A 23,319-nucleotide genomic window follows, 5' to 3' on the forward strand; every position below is an offset into this window, starting at 1 on the left:
CATGTGGTGTGTTCACTGACCTCTCCCCTATTACACATCCTCCAATCAGTCAAGGGTGAAGCATTCAGACATTTAATATATGTTAAAGCGTCAACTGTGAAATCTAAGAATAATAAATAATGGTATTAGATAACTATTAAGTATAAAAAGTAGCTTTTTAAAGAAGCTATTTGTAAGTTTTGCTAATATCATTCTTATTTTCCTTTTATCTGTGTCTCTTTTTCATACTGGAGTTCGCCACATGCTAACCAGCTAGCCCCAGCCTGGTTGGTCTAGTGTCCCGTCACTTTTTTCCGATACTGAGTCACTGCAGTGTGTTGATACTGTTAACTATTGTTAATGCTAATGGTGGCTACGTAGCAGTAGCTAAACCTCCAGATAGCTCCATGCATTAAAGGAGAACTCCGGTCATTTTCTAAATAACGCTCTACAGCTCTAGCTCTCCTCCTGCTAGCTGCGCTACACTGCAGTTAAACAGCAAAGTAATGGGGGCAGAACTTTAAAACCGTGACTTTGGCCTCTATTATGCTCAAAATATCACTACACATGCTTGCACCATCCACCAGTGCCTTATCACACAGCACTGACTGTGCATAAACTAGTGCTACATGTGTGTTTTTGTCACGTAGCTCTGCTCATGCTAGCTTCCTTGGTAGACCGATAGTAGTCGACTGTTGAGCGCATGCCTAGTCTGCATTGGTGCAGAAAGTGGAAGAAGGAGAATATGTTTGGATCCAATGTTGAAGAGATGGAGGAACATTTTGAATTTGATGGTTGTGCGTGTTAATTCGAACCAGAATACAGATGAGGAGCAGTCTTCATTGATATGGAAACAGTCCCGAGCTCGACAGTCGACTAGTAAGTGTTGTGTCAGTGTTGTGTGGTAAGGAACTGCTGTATGTTGCAAAGCATGTGTAGTGATATTTTGAGCATAATAGAGGCAAAAGTCACAGTTTTAAAGTTCTGCCCCCATTACTTCACTGTTTAACTGCAATGTTGCGCAGCTCGCAGAGGAGAGCTAGGTCTGGGCTGCACATATTTTTCTCAGGTCTCTTGCTATGGTAGCACTTGAGAACCTAGAGCTGTAGAGCGTTACTTAGAAAATGACCGGAATTCTCCTTTAAAATGTAAACAAATACGTTTTATCACTTTGTTCTCATCTCACTTCTTTCAAGAATATTGAGACTTTTATGAGTCAATAATAACGGTGGCCTGGAAGGCTCATTTCACTGCACAAATGTGCTACTAATTTATAGCAAAACAACTTCATTGTTTGACAACACATGTGTTTGCAAAGACTCACAACACAACTGTTTCTCTGGGGACACAATAAAGTGACGCACCGAGCTGGGGCACATTAATTTATCAATATCAAATGATTCACATCACATTACTGTTAATATGCACAGTTGTGTTGTGAGTTTTTGCAGTGTACGTGCTTTAAGTTGCAGAGCATTGAGCTCTCAGGGCCACCATATAAGGCATTTTATTTTTATTTATCCATCTATTTCCTGTTTATAACAATAAACCAAGTCGTTTTTTGTTTTTTTTACACTATTAAAGTTAAATGTCATCCTCTCTGGTTTCTCACTGTAATAAACTGAAGTCTTGAGGTAACGTGCCTTATAAACTAGTGCTATAAAAATAAAACTGAATGTGCAGTAAAAAGCAAGAAATGAAAAAGGTCGTGTGCAATATTGTTCTCAAGTTAATTTACTGTCCATCACTGACTTTAACAGAAGCGACAGTGGAAAGCCCAAAAGAAAAAAAAAAAAAAACTTAGGAAAAGAAAAAAAAAGAAAATAATTTATTTTTATTTATTCTTTTGCAAAGGCATTCACGTCTACCCAAGAAGAATAGGTGAAGTCAAGAACACTACATCATCAATGTAAAACCCGATACTATAATAGCGTGTCTATGCCATGTGTGCATATGTACACTATACACACACACACTATAGTGTAACATCAGGGGACCACACACATACGAGGCTCTGCAGGACGTCAGCTCTGGTTCTTGTATCCATCTAAAGCTACAACCACCAATTACACTTTAATAGCTTTGGTGAAAATCAGAGAAAAACTTGAAGTCCTTGGTTTTTTTTTATTGTTTTTTTTTTTTTTTCACCCAAACTCAGCATGAAAGGTGCTTTATTAAGGTTCAGAATACTTTTGAATCTTTTTTTTTTCCAGTATCTTACATATTAGTTTGTAAACGACTGCCCAAAAAAAAAAAGAAAAGAAAAAGAAAAACAACAAAAACAAAAAAATAATAAAAGGAGTCAACCAGCAGCGGTTATTGCAGAGCCCGTTCAAGCTCATGACATGAAGAAGAAGCTGAGAAAATTACACATAATAAAACAAACAGGAAATCAATAATCAATGGATAAACACTCCATTAGCAAAACGTTTATGGTATATTCATATTTTTTGGAAGAAACCATTTTGGTAAAGTAGTTTTTTTTTTCTTTTTCTTCTTTTAAACATTCAAACCACTTGCTGCAAAGGTTAAATCTGCTTCTTACAGTTAAGAAAAAGTCAATAAATACTAATATTCAAACTAAGAAAACAAAAACAAAAGAATAATTGATAATTATTCATATTATTATTAATTAGGGGGCGTTTATTTCACACCGGTGGTGAACATGGATGAGACCCTGACTGCCGTGAGTTTAAAGCAGGTGAGTGCAGCAAGAAATCAGTAAAAAAAAAACAACAACTACTGACTGACGCACTCACGACGTGAACAGCAGCGTACGAGTACCAACGTATTGATCATCACGTTATCAATAAATCCATTCCCCAGTTTACTAATCGTAAGCAGGTCTGTGTGTCTAAACTCTAACGCTTCCAATAAATACTATTTCATAGGTTTGGATGCCGACAGCAGCACACTTTAAAATAATAACTTCAATATTAATAATAATAATAAAAAAAAAGAATAAAACAAAAACAGTTAAGATGCAGTTAGTAGCACATAAATATCCTGAATGTTGAAATACATTCTCAGATGGCGTTTGAAGCGGCGAACAGTGACTTTTTGCAAAAAGGCAGTGAGTTAATGTGAAATTTAAGACCTGGATGTAAACTAAACTAAACTAAAAAATAAAAATAAAAATAAAAACTAAAAACAAAGCTCAGTCAGTTCGGTTCTATCTAGTTTGAAATGAGAAGTAATTACAAATAAAGCAAAAAAACAAAAACCTGATCGTCAGTGAACGAGCGGGGAAAAAAAAGTGCAACATCAACAAACGACGACGATAACGACGACCGATCAAACTTAAGGCCAAAAAAATTACAACAACTCTTTTGTTCTTTTTTAAAAAATCATCTAAATACTCTGTATGAGGTTAATTCATAACAATTAAAAACAACTTCATTCACTTTTTATAGCCGTTTTACGAAAACAGGGGGACGACCCTTCACATTTCCAATGGATCAATAAACTCTTGTTGAGATGCAGGTTTAGACTGTTAGTAATTAGTTAATTTATTAAAGTTAATAGAATCTAAATGATAATAATAATCCCATTAATCATCCTCTTCCTTCCAGTCTGATCCACCATCAATCATTGGTACAAGATAAAATTATTGGTATAAAAAAAAGAGGAGGGAAGGGGAGGGGGCGACTGATCGATCAGCGATGGGGAAACGTCTCCTCAGTCACATGGCACAGCAGGTGGCTTGCACTTTGGAACAGTAAAGTTAAAACTGTTGGACATTGCACTTTTTTTTTTATATATATACTGTATATATAATAATATGAAAATCACCTTTTTTGTTGTTTTTCATTTTGACACATCTTTAAATAGGTTCACCGGTGAAGAGTGAAAACTTGTGTTCACGAAAAGAAAAACATAAAACAACAAAAAATCCGACGTGGAAATAAATAGAGCAAAAAAAACCAAACACAGAAGACACTTTGCTGCTCAGGTTATTTCTAAACTTTTTGGAGAAAGAAAGAAAGAGAGCGAGTGAAAGAAAGAAAGAAGCACAATGGTTCACCGACGATGCACAAACACCGACATCTGACCAGTCCAATGGAGTCCGTTAATCCGTGTGATACAGTTACACTCCTCTGACATCACGAGGCATGTTCATGAACTATTGGTCAATAGCAAAAGAGCCAAAGAGCCAGAGCGACAGCAGAGCGAAAAAACAAAAAAAGAAAAAGAAAAAGAAAAAATAGAAGTCCTCTGGTCAACGGGCGCTGTCGACCTTTCACCTCCACTCAGCTCCACCCCTTCGTGGAGACCCCGCTCCTTTAAGTCTTTTTAGGCTTGAGACTGGAATGCAGAAAAAGGGGGTGAGCACACTAAAGAGGAGAGGAAGAAGAAGAAGGGAAGAAGAAGAGGAGGAGGAGGAGGAGGAGGAGATGGGTTCTTTGAAATGTGTCCGAAGAAAGAAAAACAAAAAGGCGGCCATGAGAGAAGCACAACCACCCACTGACATTTACCAACAGAAGAGCCGCAAATGCCAAAGTTTATCTGCTGAACAGAAGCGGAAAAGGAGAGAAAAATAAAAAGTATAAAATGGTGATAATAATAATAATAATAATAATAATAAAAAGCGATGATGCGGTGGCGTCCACGGCCGGAGAAACAAAGCGTTGCTGCTGCTGTTGTTGCTGCTGTAGGTGGACTGAGCCATCCAAAAAAGGCATGCATGAAGAACGACACACATCCATACTGTTCGGCTCGCCGTCCGTCCGTCACTCCGCTCACCGACACAGTGAGGGTCGGGACTGACTGTGCTGTATGGTCGAGGGGCCGGGGGCCGGAATCGAACCGGAGTCGGACCGGACCAGGCGTCAACTAGACAAGAAGAGATTTCATGACAGAGATAAAAAAAAAACCTGTGTCATGTTGTTTCCTGGCCAGGTGATGGAGGAGGAGGAGGAATGGGGAGGGGAAAGGGGGAGACGTAGGGTAAAGAGAGAGAGAGAGAGGCGAAGAGGGGGGAGAGAGGGGGAGTGTGGTAAATGTTCAGTGCCTCAAGGGCCCGTTGCTCTGGGTTACGGAGCGGGAGATGTCCAGGAAGGCTGAGCGCATCACGTCGAAGGATTTGTCGGAGAGAGACGCCACGTCGTCCGACGTCATCCCCTTCGTGTCGATCTTTGGAAGGATCTTCAATGTGATCGTCCCTGAGGAGACACACACACACACACACACAAACTTTTATTAGCGGCTCTGTCTCTGCGTACAGATGTGGATCAGTCACACAGATGTGGAGACGGGGACGGGGCAGAGTTAGTTACCTGAATTGAACTGCTTTTCTTTCCGTAGGTAGAAGTTGCTGTAGGAGGAGAACACCACGGGTATGATGGGCGCCTGGAAAATACAACAAAACATCATTAAAACTTTATTTATTAATCAATTTTGAACCTTTAAAATAAAAATACTTTGGGTTTTTGCCTTCATATAAAAATACCACATAAAAAATGTTCTCCATGCACATGTTTGGTGTCTTTTGGTGCCGATCTGACCATCATATGTTCACTTTAAGCATGTGTGATGTATTTTATCTCACAACATTTTGTCCCATCCACTTGTTGGAAAAAAATTTCAGATTTTACTTTTTTTCCCTCTCATTTTTCTGTGTTGTTTACAACGGAGTATTAGGGCCACATTGAGAAAAAACAAACAAACAAAAAAATATGGTCCTAATACTCCGTCGTAGTTGTTCAATTGGAAACTAAAGAATTACACCAAAACATTTGTGGCTGTAGCAACGATTTTTAGGGAGAAACGGGGGCATTATTCTATTCAATTCAAATTCACTTCATCTAAACCTGTTTTTTTTTACTATTGCTTTATTTTATTGTTGTTTTTAATCTTCATGCATTAGTCTCCATGTCATTCTTCTTGTTTCACTTCTTATATACAGTACATTTATACTTTTTAAACCAAAATGTAAAGCATTTATTTGCTTCGAAAGGTGCTATATAAATAAAATCTGATTGAATTTGATTTGATAGAACAAAGGTGGAACCGTATTACTCTCTATTTGGAGGACTAATGGAGGAATATGGGTTATTATAAGACTGTCATACATCTCTAATATTGATATTGTACTACTGTTATTCCCTTTGGTGCAAATATCTATTCTCCGTGTGATTTCTCTTTACGGTATTTTTAACTGCATTTTATTTACCTGTATTTCAATTCATATAGTCCTATGTCAGTGAATGTTTTGTTTTTGTGGAAAAATGAAAAAAAAGAAAGAAAGAATTTGATTTGATAAAACCAACAGGAAGGAAAAGCTTCACACACAGACAGAAAAGCAGCACGACACGAGTGATCTCCATCTCCTCGTCTGTTGTTAATAGAGGCCGAGTTGCTCTTTCTCTCTCCCTCCCTCTTTCCTTTTCCCTCTCTCCCTCCCTCCCTCTCTCCCTCTCTCTCGGCCCCCAGTGGCCCTTCAGCAGGACCGGGCTGAGCCAAACGTGGCTCCCCCTGGGGGCTGTCCTGCTTCCGCTCAACCGGGCCGGGCACAAACGCTCTGAGAGACGGAGCGGCAGCAGGAGAGGAGGAGAGGAGGAGAAGAAGAGGAGGAGGAGATTCAAACACTTGACATTCACATTCACATTCACTTTACACAGGAACAAAACCAAACACAACGCACTAAACAAACCTAACCACCATGTGTGTGTGTAACGTAACAGCAGGTTCAGAGCCAATTGAACCCGTCCCACCTCGACAAAATATAAGAAAATATTAATGCGTTTGCTAATTAGGAGCAGCGGGGGTTTATTTTCGTAGCCTCTAAGCCTGAGTGCACATCTGAACAGAGCTGATATTAATCTTTAGCAGCCAGAAAAAAATGGCCTCACACACACACACACACACACACACACAGACACACACCAGAGAATTTCTTTTTGGATTGAACCGAGTTGCGGTTTCTTTTTTTTTTCTATTTTTTTCTTTCTTTAATTCATCCCACCTGTCTGAGTGTGCGCTACGAAACCTCGACTCTGGAGCAAAACGACCTCCTGTGTGCATGTGTGTGAATGTAGATAGAGCTCGTAAAAAGGCAGCGAGCTGATCTGGAGTCTGTCCTCTGATAGTCTGCTGCAGTGAGGACGGAGGAGAGTTGGGAATAACATAAATAGATTAAACTACTCTCTACTCCGAGTATTTCAAAGCATTCCTCCTGAGTTAAGTCTGGCCGATGCATTTGTGAACCAGACTGTGATGTGGTGAAATCATCATCCTGTTGCCTGGTGCCATGTCGGCTCGCTAGCGCCCCCGTGTGTCAGGAAGCTGCACAGTCCCCCCCCCCCCCCCCCCACTCCCCAACCTCCACCTCATCTTCCCTCTCTCTACATGTTGGCAGGAGTTTAAAGGGATAGTTCACCCAAAATTGAAATTTCACTCATTATCTACTCCCCCTCATGTGGACTAAGGGCTGGGAGGAGTTTCAGAGTCCTCCGTGGCTTCTCTGAGTTACAGGGGGTCTCGGCGTAGCAGTGCATGTCCATATAACGGTTGCAAATGGATACCAACTGTCTTCATAACAAAAAGACACACCAAAAAACATCCAAATACCTCCATGCTGCTCGTATGTAATGTCCGTCTTGTATTGAAGCCCCGAAATACGAAATTGTCCCGAAAAAAATTAAATAAGTCTATTTTTCAAGCTTGTTTGTAGCGGAAGCTCCTCTTCCCAGTTTGTCCGAATTTGACCAGGAAGTGGAGCTTCGAGAAGCTTCCGCTACAAAACAAGCTTGAAATATAGACATATTTAATTTTTTTCGGGACAATTTCGTATTTCGGGGCTTCAATACAAGACGGACATTACATACGAGCAGCATGGAGGTATTTGGATGTTTTTTGGTGTGTCTTTTTGTTACGAAGACAGTTGGTATCCATTTGCAACCGTTATATATGGACATGCACTGCTACGCCGAGACCCCCTGTAACTCAGAGAAGCCACGGAGGACTCTGAAACTTCTCCCAGCCCTTAGTCCACATGAGGGTGAGTAGATAATGAGTGAAATTTCAATTTTGGGTGAACTATCCCTTTAATGGAGCAGGGCCAGGGCCGTCACAAGTGTGGAGGAGAAGAGAGGAGGAGAGGAGGGCGAGGGTGTTTGGTTACGCCACATGAAGCGTCGACTTAATTCACACGTTCAGGAGGTGAAACCTGAGGAGGAGAGGCAAAAAAAATAAAAAAATAAAATGGGACTCACTTGTGCCTGCACTGCCAGGTGGAAAGCACCTTTTTTAAAGGGCAGCAGGTCGCCTCTCTGGTTCCGCGTTCCTTCCGGGAACACCCACAGTCGGATCTGCCGGAGTCAAAGGTTCGGAGAGAACGGAGATTTATTATCTTACATCGTCCCACAAGAGTTTGGAAAGCATAAAACCAAAAACATATGAGTGACAGACTAATATGAGCCCTGAGGAGAGTAAGGAGAACTGATTTATCTTGGGTTGTTTCTTTGTAAAAACCAAACAAACAGAACAGATAAATTAAAAAAAAAATGTCTTTAAAGGGATAGTTCCAACATTTTGGTCATAGCAGTAGGTTCATTACGTTTAATTATCGGTGCATGTTATTTTGAGATCCGCTGGGCAGAGACGTGAGCTGCTCAGTGAACACAATGTAGGTGAACGGTCATCACACTATGAAATAATCATGTATAATTATGTAACATTACGACACACAAAGCAAATACTTGGCACTACTTGCGCTTGTGAAATCCCTCCGCCCAGCAGCCATTGTCTGGAATGTAGTTCCGGCTTCGCATTTGCCGCTAAAACAAGTCCATCTCCTAATTATACATGATTATCTCATAGCAAGGTGAATGTGCAGATCACAACTTGTCCACCAGAGCGTTGTGGAGTTGTTAGATTGTGAACTTGATGAGTTTGATGAGGGACAGGGGACCTGTACCGTTCACCTCCATTGTGTTCACTGAGCAGCTCACGTCTCTGCCCCGCCGATCTCAAAACAACATGCACCGATAATTAAAGGTAATGAACCTACTGCTGTGACTATAGGGATTATGGCCAAAATGTTGAACTATCTCTTTTTTTTTTTTTTTAAAGTATATTTTTTTGGCTTTTCTTGCCTTTATTCGATAGGACAGTTGAGAGTGTGACAGGAAATGGGAGGCAGAGATGGGGGGAATGACATGCAGGATAGGGCCGTCCGACGCGGGACTCGAACCGGGGCCGCCTGCAGCGAGGACTATAGCCTCAACACATGAGGCGGGTGCTCTACCAACTGAGCTAAACACCGCCCCGTTGAACTATCTCTTTAAACTCATAAAACTCAAGGAGAACTCATCAAAAAGAAAAAAAAAAGAAAGGAGAAATAGTGTCAAGAGAACAAACACTGGCCCGACACACAGAAGCAAAAACACGATTATATGTCATTTCAGACGCCACAGAAGCCAAGAGCTAATAACAAGCCTTTTCTACAATTACGACCGAAGAGGCCACAAAGACGCCGTCTCACCACATGGATTTTAAAAATGTGTGTGAGGAGGATCAGGATCGTGTTGCAGAGTAATAACACGGTGCCCGTCTCATCGCTGCGTTCCCCTCAATTTAACACCATCACATGTAAATGAGCCTGAGTCTGACCGAGGAGAATCTATAAGACGACCCAGATGATGACGACGATGATGAAGGAAAATAAACATTAACTCTGGAAACAGGAAATAAAGCTCAAGCTTCAAAGCTCAGTCTGTCGTCGCCGAGACAGGAGGCGGATTACCTGGTCGTCCAACATGGTTTTGGCTGCGTCGGCCATGACACTCTTGGCGTCGCTGGTCTTCTTGCGGTTGATGAAGACGATGCCGCCCAGCCAGCAGATGAGGCCCACCGTGCCGGCGTAGATCAGCTCCTTCTTGGCGATCATGGTGCAGCGGTCCGGGAGGATCTCCATCAGGCCTGAGACACAAAGAGGAGCAGAGAGAACGCGTTCGTTTGATCGTTTTATAACGAGATAAAAGAGTCAAACAGGGTCTTCATCACTCTCTACCTGGTTTATCCTCCAGCTCCAAATACGTTTAAAAATTTATTGAGATTAAAAATACAAAACTCAATTATAACATCTGATGGAGTTTCAAAAGCAAACCTGAGCTATTAAAATTAAAAAAAAGATAATAAGGCGCAAATCTGTAAAGTTTGAGAAATAAGATGTTGACCACTTTTCTGGTCATTTGAGGCTTTTCTCTCTGAGGGAAGGAAAGTTTCTGTTTATTTATTCAGATCAGAGTTCGTGGCAGGTGAAGTCTACAGAGGACCGGGGACGTCACAGCTTTCATGTTTCAAGTAGCAAATGAAATAGAAACAAAAGGAATTTATAAATGAACAAATAATGTGCCAATAAATACTAAGATTTGAAAATTGATTCACAAAAACAGCTCAAATTCATTAAATTACTCATGAAAAGTCACATAAATAATCAAAATACACTACATTTGTAGATTATTATTAAGTGTAACCAGGTTAAAGCCTGTACTAAATCCTACTATGAATGTTATCATGTGCTTCTTGTTTGGTGTCGATTGGTTATTTCAGCGGCTGCGTCACACTGAGGCGTGTTCCTCACATTATGTCCAAATCATTTATATCAGTGTAGGTAGGCAGAGTAAATAATAGAAACACCTGTCAGAGTGACACACGTCAGCAGCACGACAGTAAGAGTCACAGGACTGAAGTGGATTCAGGCTCTGGTTCACACTCACACTGGAGGAAACCTGTCTGGTCTTTTATTACCTGACATTTTGTGCTTTTTAAATTGTTACTTTACACTTTTATATTCTTAAAGGACAATTCCAGGCGAATTCAACTCAGGGGTGTATTTTCATATCATTTTAGGTCTAAAAGAATGAATCTGAAGATTTTCAGTTTAATCGCTCCTGTTTTGCGGTAGTTGCGTCTGTCCGTGCATCGCCACGGCAGCAATGAATGGGAGTGGATGTAAGTTCCGCTGCTTAGGCTGTTTCCAGCCCTCAAAGCCGCAATTTTTTTCCACAGACAGCATCAGATGGCTACTCAAACATGCACCCAGAAGTTTATTTACTTCAAGCAAGCAGACATGTTTGTAAAAGTTGATCTAATTCAAAGTCTCCCGGAGTCTCGCGCGAGCCCGAAGTTGCAGTGCTGGTGTATTCAGGCGCAGTAGGAGCTACCGCTTGTGTCATAAACACAGGAATATCAACTCTTTACTTGCTTGAAGTGTACATTTTTTTCCACAGACAGCGTCAGATGGCTACTCAAAGATGCGCCGAGAAGTTTTTTTTACTTGACGCAAGTAAAGAGTTGATATTCCTATGTTTATGACACAAACGGTAGCTTTTCCCACTGCATGTGAACACACCGAGCACGGCAACTGGGTCTCGCGCGAGACTCCGGGAGACTTTGAATTAGATCGACTTTTACAAACATGTCGGCTTGCTTGAAGTAAATAAACTTCTCGGTGCATGTTTGAGGAGCCATCTGACGCTGTCTGTGGAAAAAAATTGCGGCTTTGAGGGCTGGAAACAGCCTAAACAGCGGAACTTACATCCACTCCCATTCATTGCTGCCGTGGCGATGCGCGGACAGACGCAACTACCGCAAAACAGGAGCAATTAAACTGAAAATCTTCAGATTCATTCTTTTAGACCTAAAATGATATGAAAATACACCCCTGAGTTGAATTCGCCTGGAATTGTCCTTTAACTGTGAGCTGTTTGTCTACACTGATGGGTCTGTGTGAAAAAGCATCTCATTTCTGTCTGTTTTTGCATATTGACATCATTGGCAATAAAGCTGCTTGAACTTTGCTTTATATATTATCTTTTTTCTTTTTTAATCTTTATCATTTCATCACTTCTTTATTCAATTACAACAGAATTGAAAATGCTTATCTTAATATGTAATGAAAAAGAAATGCCAGACTGGCAATAACAACAGACAATGAACTTTATTATAACTTGTGTTACATAAATATTTGAAAAAGAGTGGGAAGAAGAAATTAAGTTATTTAATTAACCCCTCCTGTTTCCCAAAAATCATTGGTTGTTCATTTAACTGGTTGTATCCAGAGACCAATACAACCTTACATTAATTTCTTACAAATTTATTTCATTTAAATTTCACTTACAGACATTTTCTCTGATATATTGTCTATAATTTTCATTTTATTCATCCCGAAGATCTTGTTGTTGTTACAGTTACAGAAGCTTGTGTATAGAAACTGAAAATCCTCTCCCTGTACAGTTTCTGGTTTATTTACTATTGACAATAAATTAAAAAGACACCTTTCAAAGATAAAAACACGCCGTCTCCTATTGGATGAATGTGACGTCCAATAATTGAATGTGAGATGACCTTTGGTCTCAACATAATATTTATCTACGAACTTGTGAAACCCTGGATTTCTTTATTGATGAGACTTATCTCTGTGACCGCTACCTACATTATGAAATGTGTGTTTGATTGACCTTTGTGAGACAGAGCAGAGCAGATAACGGAAATAAAATATAGAAAACAGTAGACGTGTCCGTTCAGTCTGTTCAGTACAAACATTATTAATTTCGTCACAGACGGTGTTTACGACCGCGGCCTCTCTGCAGAGGTGAGGATTTTATCACATCATCTTGAGGATGAGCAGCTATTAATGGGCTCAGGGTGTAACTGTCGGCATGGCAACTTGGACGCCAAATCGGTCTCGTGCTGAGTTTCTTCGGCACTAATTAGATGCCTGGTTCTCCCCCCGCTGTCTCTACGCTGGCCTGGAGCCTGGATGGGAGAGAAAACATACCTACCTGCTAAATCAGCGGCCTCAACAATGAGATGTAGGAGGAATGATGGTGTGTTCAAAGACCCGGCCAAAAATAAAAAAAGAATCAGACGAACGGGAATCTCCCTGCAACGTGCTCTGATTCAAATCGACAGGTTTAAACGCTGTCCAGTGAATTTACCGACGGCTTTTATCTCAGAGTATCCCGGGTCCTGTGAGGCCGGTGATGTATGAATCTTTTATTGGTTCATGTATTGATCAACACTCCACTCCATGATCTTCTGAGCCAAATCCAAACCGCTAAATACATCGCTAGAACCATTTCTGCGGGTTGGACGGCACTCTGTCTGCAGCACATCATCACGCTCCGGTCTGTCAGCACAAAGCCTGGATTGTTTTACATTTGCGCCTCCCACCCGGTTTTAGGAGGACTATTGCTCAACCTGCTTTAGAAACCAAATCCAAGCGAGGGTCGAGGGTCTGAAACGTAAAGTAGTTTAAAGTTTGGATGTGATTAAGTTGGCAGGACCAGTAGGAGAGAGACGTTGTTCGTTCTGGACGGTGGGAACAGTCCTGTTGTCTTTAGCCGTCCTGGTCTTGACCCCTGGTATTAACCTGCGTCTTCAGCGATCAACCGTATCGATCAGCTCCAAGTTCGTCCGTTTGCACCTGCTTTACAATGCATATCAACCACTTGTGCTGAGATCTCACTTAACGTGTTCTGTACTAATGAGCAGGTACATGATCGGACCGGTTCATTGTCAATTGGCTTGTGTGTGTGTGTGTGAGCGTGAGTGTATGGGAGAGGTTGAGTGAATTAATGCTCTGCTCACAGTTCTCACAATCTAATTAAGTTTTATCCATTTGACATTGTAAATTATTTTGGGGGCTATAATGAATCTCTGACATTGGACATCCGTACAGTCGACGGACCTTCAGAGGACGTCAGTACAGAAGGTTGTTCTTCAAAGGACGTCGATAGCGTGGGCGGTCCTTCAGAGGACGTCTGCAGAGGAGGTCGTCCTCCAATGTGGTTAGGACATATTTGCATTCACACTGCTATAGAAACGTGGACACATGTGGTCACTGGTCAGAATCATCGGATCTCAGATGCATCTTGCTTCCCATTTACACCTGGCATTAAAGTTACTACTACTACTACTACTACTACTACTACGTGGCTGGACTTCGATTTGTTTCCCCCTCCGTCCCACAAACGTAAATGTCGGTTGCATGATTTGGCTTACAGATGAGCCATCCAACCAAAGTTGTCTGACACTAATTTGATTGGTAGGCCAAATTTTGGCCCCTGCTCCTTACACATGTAACAGAGGTCCGCGGGTATAGCCACAGTCACAAGGTACCAGTGAGGAGACGGTGTGTGGCGGTTAGCGGTACTGAAGTTAAACTCACTCGCCCATAAAAGACGTGCTAACCCACTTGCCAAGTGGTCATTGACCTCTTGGCAAAACAGTTAGCAACGTCGCCCGCGGTGCGGGAAACCTGGGTTCGAAACTCCCCCCCCCCCCCGTCGACAGGTCAGACACCACCTTAACTAACAAATTTTCTGGGGGAAACACTGCGGATACCATTTACACCTGCTATTGATATGCGTCTCCAGTGTCCACATTGAGATCCAATTGACATCCGATCACATATTTGCACGGGTAAATTAAACAAGAAAAGAAATAGTCAAAGTATTTCTGCCTGCGTAGTTGCATGCGGATATAGGACACATTACCATTTACACTTGTGTTCAATGTGGTCACAATGCGTCCCTGACCACCTTAGAAGGTGGTTTGGCTGATTGGATCCGTCCTCAGTGTGTCTTGGGTGTGTTTACACCTGTACTTTCTTGTGGTCAAGCTCTATCCGACTGCTGGTGTAAACAGGGTGTTGGTTGCTGAGATCAGATACCAGGTCTGAACAACCAAGCTTCTTCGTGTCCTTGTGCCGTTTGGTCGCCAAGTTGATGGATTCCATATGCGAGCACTCATTCAATTCTTATTACTTTGGACCAGGGGTCAGACGTCAACCCTACAGTAAAACATGTGATGACGCCATCGGTCAGTCGTTGTACAATGTGAGAGAAGACGATGGTTTCCTGTGTCAGGGTGTCACTGAGCTCATCCAGGTTGACCGCGGTCACTGGGTTAAACAAGTCGAGTGTAGACGCTGGACTCAGCGGGGATTACCTGGTCAGTCAGGTGTGCAGAAGCATTGAGCTCTCACTACACATAACAGGCCAGCATCAACATCCATTGGTTAATAAAAGCACGTCCTCCTCACTCCGCTTGTTTTCCTTGTCGACTCTGTAAACGTGTAAACGCTCACCTCGCCTCATTTCCATGAAGCACAGAGCAGCAGAGTGTGAATAATCCTCGTTAGTTCCGTTGAGCTGCAGCATCTTGTCCGTGTTATTGGCCGGGGAGTGGAGCTTCGCCTCGTGTGTACTCAAAAAGCAAATTCAGAAATCCCCCACAGTTGGTTCACTTCTTCCAACCATTTCTGACTCTTCTCTCTGCTGCAGCGGACCGTGGATACGTCAAATTAAAATGTAAAGAAACCTCCCTGGGTGCTTCACCCCATCAAACAGCTCAGCTCCATCCGACTCTTCCTTCTTCTTCTTCCTCTTTTAAAATCTGATCGCGTTTGAGCCGTTGAAGATGAGGAGACAAAAACAAACTAACAAGAATAAAAATAAAAGCTGCTGAGGAGAAGCCACCATCTGTGCAACCATCTTGCACCAGTCGTCATCATCATCCAAGAAAAACACAGCAGCCAGGATTGGAAAATGAAAAGACGAGACCTTTCACCGTTGTTTCACACTCACTTTGACAGAAATGACAGACGGCCGGTGTTGGCAGGTATAGATCTGTTGACTCACGGTCTGTGTGTTTAACTGTGTGATCAATGTGCGCGTCACAGCTCTTTGTACACAAACAATCTCCAGTGTTTGAACAGTGCAGCAGGGCAATAAGAAGGCAGTGATGCCAACATACAGTGGGTGTTAATATCTAAAAATCTAAAATTAAAGCCATAAGTCAACACTTCAGCCTCAAGGTTATGGTTTCCTTTTAGATTTAAAGGGACATTGTGTAACTTCTCCTGTTATCTATTCACGAAAATCGATTATTTCGTTCAAAAGTATGTTTTTCATTAATCAGTAACCCCCCCCCATCAATCATATCTACATGGAGCGGGTAAGCTCGGTGCTGGCTGCCATGTCGTGTCGCCATGTTTTTACGTTCAGTGGCAGCGTGACGGTAGGAAACCACGGAAACTCAGCGGAGACACCGGAGCTGTCGGCTCAGGTCGAGGTGGCGTCTGTGAAAAGTCACCGCGGTAACGCAGTGAGGAGGAGGAATGGAGCGTTACACTGATGCTGCATTCACCTGCAGTCGGGCAGACGGCCGTCAGTAACAAACCAGATGTCATTTTAGTCACAGAAGTCGAGAGAAAGCCGGTAAAACGTGGGTCAGGTAAACAATACGACATCGCCATGGCAACATATTGTCACGTGTATTGTTTGGCCTCGTGCTGACGGACCACTTGTTTACATAGAGGCTTGTTTATGCCGTTACGTACAGCGGCTGTCGTCCGTCTGCTGTCTGCCCAATTTCACGTGAATGCAGCATGAAAAATACGATTGAGTTGCTTGCGATATACAACCGCAACGCTAGATGGGAGTAATTCCTACACAATCGTACCTTTAATTCGATGGAGCAAACATAGTAAAGTTAAAAAAAAAAAAATCTATATAATCTCTATACTCACCCAAAACATCCAGGGAGCTCTGGTGGTTGGAGATGATGACGTAGGGTCCCTCCGTCTGCAGATGCTCCCAGCCGCTCACTTCAAACCGAAGACCCAGGAAATATTTCACATGTCGAACAAGTGAGCGGATAATCCTACAGGGGAGAGGAAAAAAGGTTAATTATATAGTCCTCTAGAGTATAGGTTACTGTTTAGAGTCATGTGAGAGCAGCAGCTTACGTATTATTAACTAAAAAGCCTTGTTGGAGAGTTTGGCGGTATGGGAGGAATGTTAAATACTGGAGGTATTTCCTTACACAACAGAAACAAAGAAAACACCAGCTTGGATATTTTTTAATTTGACCTTAATCAGACAAGGGGGTGCATGAGGTACAAGACATCTGGAAGATAATCCGTGTCCCACACTGCAAACATATTTAGCTTTGTTTGTTTCTTGGTTGGTTAAATAATTGCCTGTTAGTGAGTCTGACCATCTGCCTGTCCTGTCCGACGCTGGAAAGAAAAGCGAAGTTACAGCCAACGGGGGCACTGTGATGAGTCCAATCAAATCAATACACTGTTTTATCTGCAATTACCACCTTAAAAATGGGGTCGTAAAATATCCAATTTTAGCCACTGCACATTAATATTTGATATACACATTACTTAAAGGTCCTTTTTATTGATTTGTGTCCCATAAACTAATACAAACTTTCCAAAAAGGGCTGAAAAAATTTACAGCCAGCCAGCGCCATGATGACACCAGCTGATGATGTTGTAATTGGAAGCAGTGGCCTACTTTCACTCAGCATCCAGCAAGACAGGAAGCAACGCCGTTACCGCCGTTATCATGTCGTGTCATATTTCCAGCCACCGGACAAATGTAACTTCAATACCGCCCTCTCCTTTTAGCCTGTTTGTCCTCATCAGCTCTTGAGAGAAGAAATGTCTGGATCTTTACTTCCTGAATGTTCAATCAACTGTCTCCTTGGTTGAAAACTTCCTAAAAAGTTAAAACCCAGAACAAAAACAAGCTAAAAAAGAGGTTAAAAGGTTCTGTAAAGCCAGCTAGTACATCAGGTTCTGGTTTTATAAAACACATGAGCAAATTTAGAGAATGTGAGTTTCATGGTTTCCTGTTTATAGCAGAACTTGACCTTTGTAGAGACAGAAGACGATAACCACTCGGATCAAAGGTGACCTCTGCCCCCGACTCACTGAGGCTTTCATTGAGATTCAAAACATCCAGCTCCGGGCTGAGACCCATGTCATAAATTGATTATGCAGAATAGATGCTATTAAAATCCTTCCTCACCAATCACCATGGCACCCGTCAAGGTTAAAGATTTAATCCTTTCCTATGTAAATTCACGCACCGACCTAACCCCACCACCCTCCGTCTCGCTCTGAAAACTGGCTCGTCTTCAAACCGGTCCCTCTTATGTTACTGCCAATTTAAATTTATCTACACTACTCTGGTGGTGGTGGTGTGTTCGACTGCAGTGTGGAGTTGGTCTGGACATAAAATACCCAGGCCCATGTTTGCAATCAGCTAATCAGCTGCGTATTTCCCGCCAGTATCAGATCTAGGGTTGTCAATCTTCCCCCCAAATCACATTCAAATTTCTAATGCTTCTTATGTTAAATATTCAAATTATATTCAAACTTTTAATGTCTTTTTAAAACTCATTATATACACCTATACCAGCTTATTATTACGTCCCGCATCCAATAAAGGACATTCCAACCAAATCTGTTATGTAACAGCAACACACTTTGGGGAAATCTAAATATTATATTAATTAAATTAAATTAATAAATTAATATTATAAGTTAGCGTTAGCAGATCGCAGTTGATCTGTGATGCCGATTGATGAAAAAACAAAACAAACAAAAACATGCAGGTGCACCGCCCCAGCTGAATAAATGGCCGATTAAAATCTCGGATAAAAGCTTGTATATTTCAAGCTGCAGCTCTACGTCGTGCACAAGAACAAGGACAACATTGTTTGTTTTATCAACACGTTTAGGCTCCTACTACCCCCGCTGCTTCCTGCTATCTTGTAAACAATGCCGAACATCGCGACGCACAAGGTTAATTTGCGTCGTTGCGGAAGGCAAACGTTCGAAAGTCAGTTTCCAACTTTGAATATTCTCATTTTTACAATAATTCAAATTATGTTTGAATAATGAAGTTCGTTCTGACCGTTCCATCTGATCTGATTTGCATCTTTCCCCCTCCTGCAGCCGGGAGGTAGCAAATAAATCTAAAAAGTTATGCAACGCTGCAAGTGGTGAATGTTAATATATCAATAAAATAAAATAAAAAAGCAGCATTTGAAGTTTGCAAAAAGAAAAAAAAAAGGAAGGGGAGACACCAGGCAGCAGAACTGCATAAATGAAGAGCGCCTTGCAGATCTGTTCAAAGCCTTTCAGTGAATTTATGTTTGCAATCTGCTGCTAATTAACATCCAAAAGTCCTCAGGCAGCAGCTGATTCCAGATTCCACACCTGTCACTGCCTCATACCGACATCCTGCAAACGGCCCAGACCACCACCGATGTCAGACTTTAAAGCAAAAAAGGAAAAACAAGCTAAAACGTAGAGATGAAAAAAAAAATCTTCAAATATTTATTGAGGATTTGCACAAGACTGGATCACTTCACTTCTAGGGAGAATATGCCGTAACGTACAATTCAAAATCTGCAGGACCAGAACCACCACCACCCCGCCCCCCCCACCCCACCATGCAAATCCAGACCACACATTTTGAATAACAAACCAGCTGTTTCTGCTGTGCAACACACCAAAGCTGGCTTCTCTGTTACACCACCAACTTGAATGACCTTCCCTCTCAGGGAAAAACAGCAGAGTCACTCCCCGTCTTCTGTCTCAGCCCAAGAAACCATCACTTCAAAAAAGAAAAAAAAAAACACACCTCATGAATCATACCCCCCCTCTTCCTCCTCCTCCTCTTCTCTCAAAACATGTCCCTCATGTTGTTGTCCTAATCTGTCCTCCTTGTAATTTATTTTATCATAAAGTTGTACCTCTGGTTTCGGATTGGCTTGTTATCTAGGAAGCTACTTTGTGAGAAAAAAAGAGAGAAAAAAACATGCAAATTTCCACTTCTGGTACACAATCCTGCCACCCATAATCACATATTTAATATATATATATATAAAATATAATGATTATGGCAGGGAGATTTTGAAAACAGCAAAAGCCATTTGGAAATTTCAATATACAGTAGTTAATTTCACCCCCCGGATGCCAGAGCTGATCATCTTTTACCCATTCACTAAGGATGAGCATTTTTTAACTGGGCATAAACACTGTTGGAGTCTGGATTGTGACACATGAACAAATCTCTCAAGTTTCGTTTCTCTCTTCCCTTTACTTGTGATAACTTGGCCCATGAAGAAGCAGCTGCAGAGTGATGATCTTTAATAATAATTGTTCGTTTTATGTCATATTATAAAACCTAATTGAGCATAACTTTAACTCCTAAACTACTAAAAGCTAGTACTAGTGATTTAACCTTAAGCTGAATGATCTTCACTGGAGTCCACTGTAAAGCTGACACATCCATATCTCACAGCAATTCACCATATCTCCATATCTCTTGGCAATTAAGCTGGGAAGTAAGATACCATCATAACTGATAAGAATGAAGAGCAGAAAAATCTAAAAAAGAGACACAGGAGAACTGAGCGTGAATAAAAATAATTTCTCGTGTTAGGATGAAACATTAATATGTGATGATCGCCTCGTTAAACTCTTGTCGAGCTCTAGTTTTCTTACCGTTTGTGAGACGGTTTGTAGAGTTAGTGGAGACAGAGACCAGACAGATTTGATTACGTGAAAAAATAAAGCTCTCTATGTTTTCATAATCACAGACATGAGGAAGTTCTTAACCCCCTTTAAGTTCACGGCCATGTGACTCTACCTAATGCAATCATCCCACACAGCTGCCTCACTTCCAGCTAAGCAAAGCTTCTTTTTGCACATGCACGCTCGATTGTCTCACTATACAAGAACAACTTCACCTTTAAACCAGCATACAGTCTTGGGGGGGGGGTTATCTTACAGCGCAGAAGTACAGTGATAACACACTCAGTCTAGTGTAAAAGTCCCTTGTTATGCAATGACTCAGCCAGTGTTGCCGCAATATTAAGATTGTTCAAGGGGAATGAAATGGCCTCGCTTGGAGTCGTTTTATGGCCAATCCACTAAAGCTTTTCGTCGACTTCATTTCATTATCTGTCACTAAATAAGTTGCTTGGGAACCTACAGAGCCTGGCGGTATTTAGCTCCATGTGGCAGCTGCACAGGCTGTACACACACACACACAAACACACACAACCTAGCTGGCACCTCACAGATAAAAAAGGTGAGTCTGACCCGTTAGCTGTACAAAAAAAAAAATATTGTACCAACAAACAAAACGATACAAGCGCTGAGGCTAATTCAGGTGCTGAAGGTCAGAGGGCTGTTCACGCCGCGGGAGGCACGGTCACCGTATCATGATGACACTGCAGAGGATACACTCATTCAGGAACAAGTAGTGAGTTAACGATGTAGGCTTAAAGTCAATCAGCTGAATGTCTGAGTGACAACACCAGGGCCTGTGACAATGGATGGACGTCTCCCACTGACGTTAGACGCTGTTACACAGCAGGGAACCTGAGCTCCAGTGACTGTGAGTGAGAAAGCGAAGCCTCTGTCGTCATGACATCCTAACCTGATAATTAATGTGACAGACTCCACGTGTGGGGGCATTTAAAAATACACGAGACGAGAGTTGCAGGAAATGCAAGCTCAACATTAACAGTAACTGGACTTGTGTGGAGTGTGGATGACTCCTGTAAGTCAGCTGTGAAGCAAGCAGCCACCTCCCACCCCCACCCCGCCACTCAGAATAGGCCTTTTGTGCTCCCGTCTGACAGCAAATGTCTGTGACAGACGACTCCGTCCTTGATGATTCACAAAGCCCCCTCTTTTTTCTTTTTTGCTTTTGCCACAGTTGGCTTTCGCATGTAGAGAGCACAGCCAAAAAGTCTATTCATCCTGCGCAAGGTCTGACCCCAATTCAGTCACTTTGTCAGAGTCAACAGGTCCCGATAACCTTTGAGCTGTCAGAATGGTACACTGGTGCAACATGACACCGCCGGCACCACGGCTTAACGTGACTGCAAAACAGTTATTCCAAGAGCAGCCGGGCGACCGGGCCGGGCCGGGCAGGGCAGTAAGGTCTGACTGCTGTTGTAACTGTGACGGGGGGCCGCTGTCAGCAGATCCAGGCCATGTGAGGTTGCATCCAGGAAGGATTCTGGGCCCTCGTAGGTATAAACAGTAACCCAACTCTCTAATCAGGGGAAAGTTGCCATCTGGCATCTGTCTCTCCAAGGTAATTACTGGAATGCAGTTGTTTGTGTCCAGCGATCCGTCCTCACCGTCTAGGTTTAACCACAACAACAACAGCAGCAGCAGCAGCAGCAGCAGCAAACCCCCCTCTAGGTGGACGCTGATCTCAGGTGTACCGCATTTCTATCCAAATAGGTATCAGTTGACTTGAGTCAATGTGTGCATGTCCAGTATAAAATAACATATTTCCTCCAGTGGTACAGGCCAAGCGGTCGTTCCTATCCATTCCTGCTACTATGGCATGCTGCTTTCACTTGAAATGGGAAGAAAAATGCCTCTTTCATTCATACATTTTTAACAGAAACTGAACATTTCAAGCTTCATAAGGGAGATGAGATGTTGCAGAGATGTCCTGGTTTGCATGATTAGATGTGTAGCTGTAAAGTGACACACTGACAGCTCAACTACACCTATCAGCTGCTGCTCCATTAAAACCAATGATATCCCAGTTGTTTCATTGATTTTTAAACAAACAGCAGCTGAAATACTAATGTCATGTTGTGATATGTAGTAGGGGGGAGAGACTTGTGACTCCTGCAGCTCAGCAACTTAAGCTAACGCATTTCTCAGGCATTTCATTTTCCTGAAGGGAAAGTGGCAGACATTCTTGCAGGAAATATAATTAAAGGGCATTTACCGTTATCTATGGTTAGCATTGTTTAACCCAGGCTGGTGACAGTCAGAGCGTGTCTCGACTTGGTTTGGGTCAGAAATGAACATAAACACGTTCATGTTAGCATTCTTGTTTGACCAACTGAGAGTCCAAGAGGGGAGGAGGGCTAATGTTAGCATAATTATGTATGATTTAAAAATGAAAAAAATGCATTAAGTATTTATCTATATTTTTGTCATGTTTTCGTGTCATACGTGAGATATTTTTTGTAGAATATCAGCTTGTCTAAGGTTATGGTGCTGTTATGTAAACATGAGGGAGATCCACACAGTGAGAAACGTGATGTTGCTATGCTACAGCCATGCTAGTCGGCTAACAAGCGAGCTAACGTTCAGTTCAGTTCAGTTACCCATTGGAACGTTCGGGTTAGCCGTTAGAACGTTCGATTAGCCGTTAGAACGCTCGCCACTTATCTATTTATTTATTTATTTTTTATGACGCGAACAAACAAACAAACACAACACACAACTCACCTCATGTTTTCAATATCTCTGCCTCCGCTTTTCAATATGCACAGAGGGATCGCGACCAGGGCCAGGCACATCATCCAGGCGACGTAAAAGCACTTTTTGAAATAGAAAACAAACGTGCTGCTGGTCCACATCAGGAGCGGAACCAGCAGCAGCAGCGGTAACATCCATAGCACATCCATAGCGATGATCCTCCTCCACCGCCGCCGCCGCCGCTGCTGCTGCCGCTGCTGCTGCTATCACCACCACGG

At 42.2% G+C, this 23,319-nt stretch overlaps 1 protein-coding gene across 1 annotated transcript; it reads right to left on the reverse strand.

The window, feature by feature from the left end:
• Positions 1-4,911: 4,911 nt before the first annotated feature.
• agpat2 (1-acylglycerol-3-phosphate O-acyltransferase 2 (lysophosphatidic acid acyltransferase, beta)) lies at positions 4,912-23,319 on the reverse strand. The gene is made up of 6 exons (XM_085792806.1): positions 23,072-23,319; positions 16,520-16,653; positions 9,725-9,900; positions 8,193-8,288; positions 5,256-5,328; positions 4,912-5,141 (listed from the first exon to the last, which is right to left on the reverse strand). The coding sequence occupies exons 1-6, from the start codon at positions 23,248-23,250 to the stop codon at positions 4,984-4,986; spliced, it is 816 nt and encodes a 271-aa protein (XP_085648932.1). The 5' UTR covers positions 23,251-23,319; the 3' UTR covers positions 4,912-4,983.

This window comes from Trachurus japonicus, chromosome 12 (genome assembly GCF_045865225.1).
Source record: "Trachurus japonicus isolate A0001 chromosome 12, Traja_1.0".
NCBI lineage: Eukaryota > Metazoa > Chordata > Actinopteri > Carangiformes > Carangidae > Trachurus > Trachurus japonicus.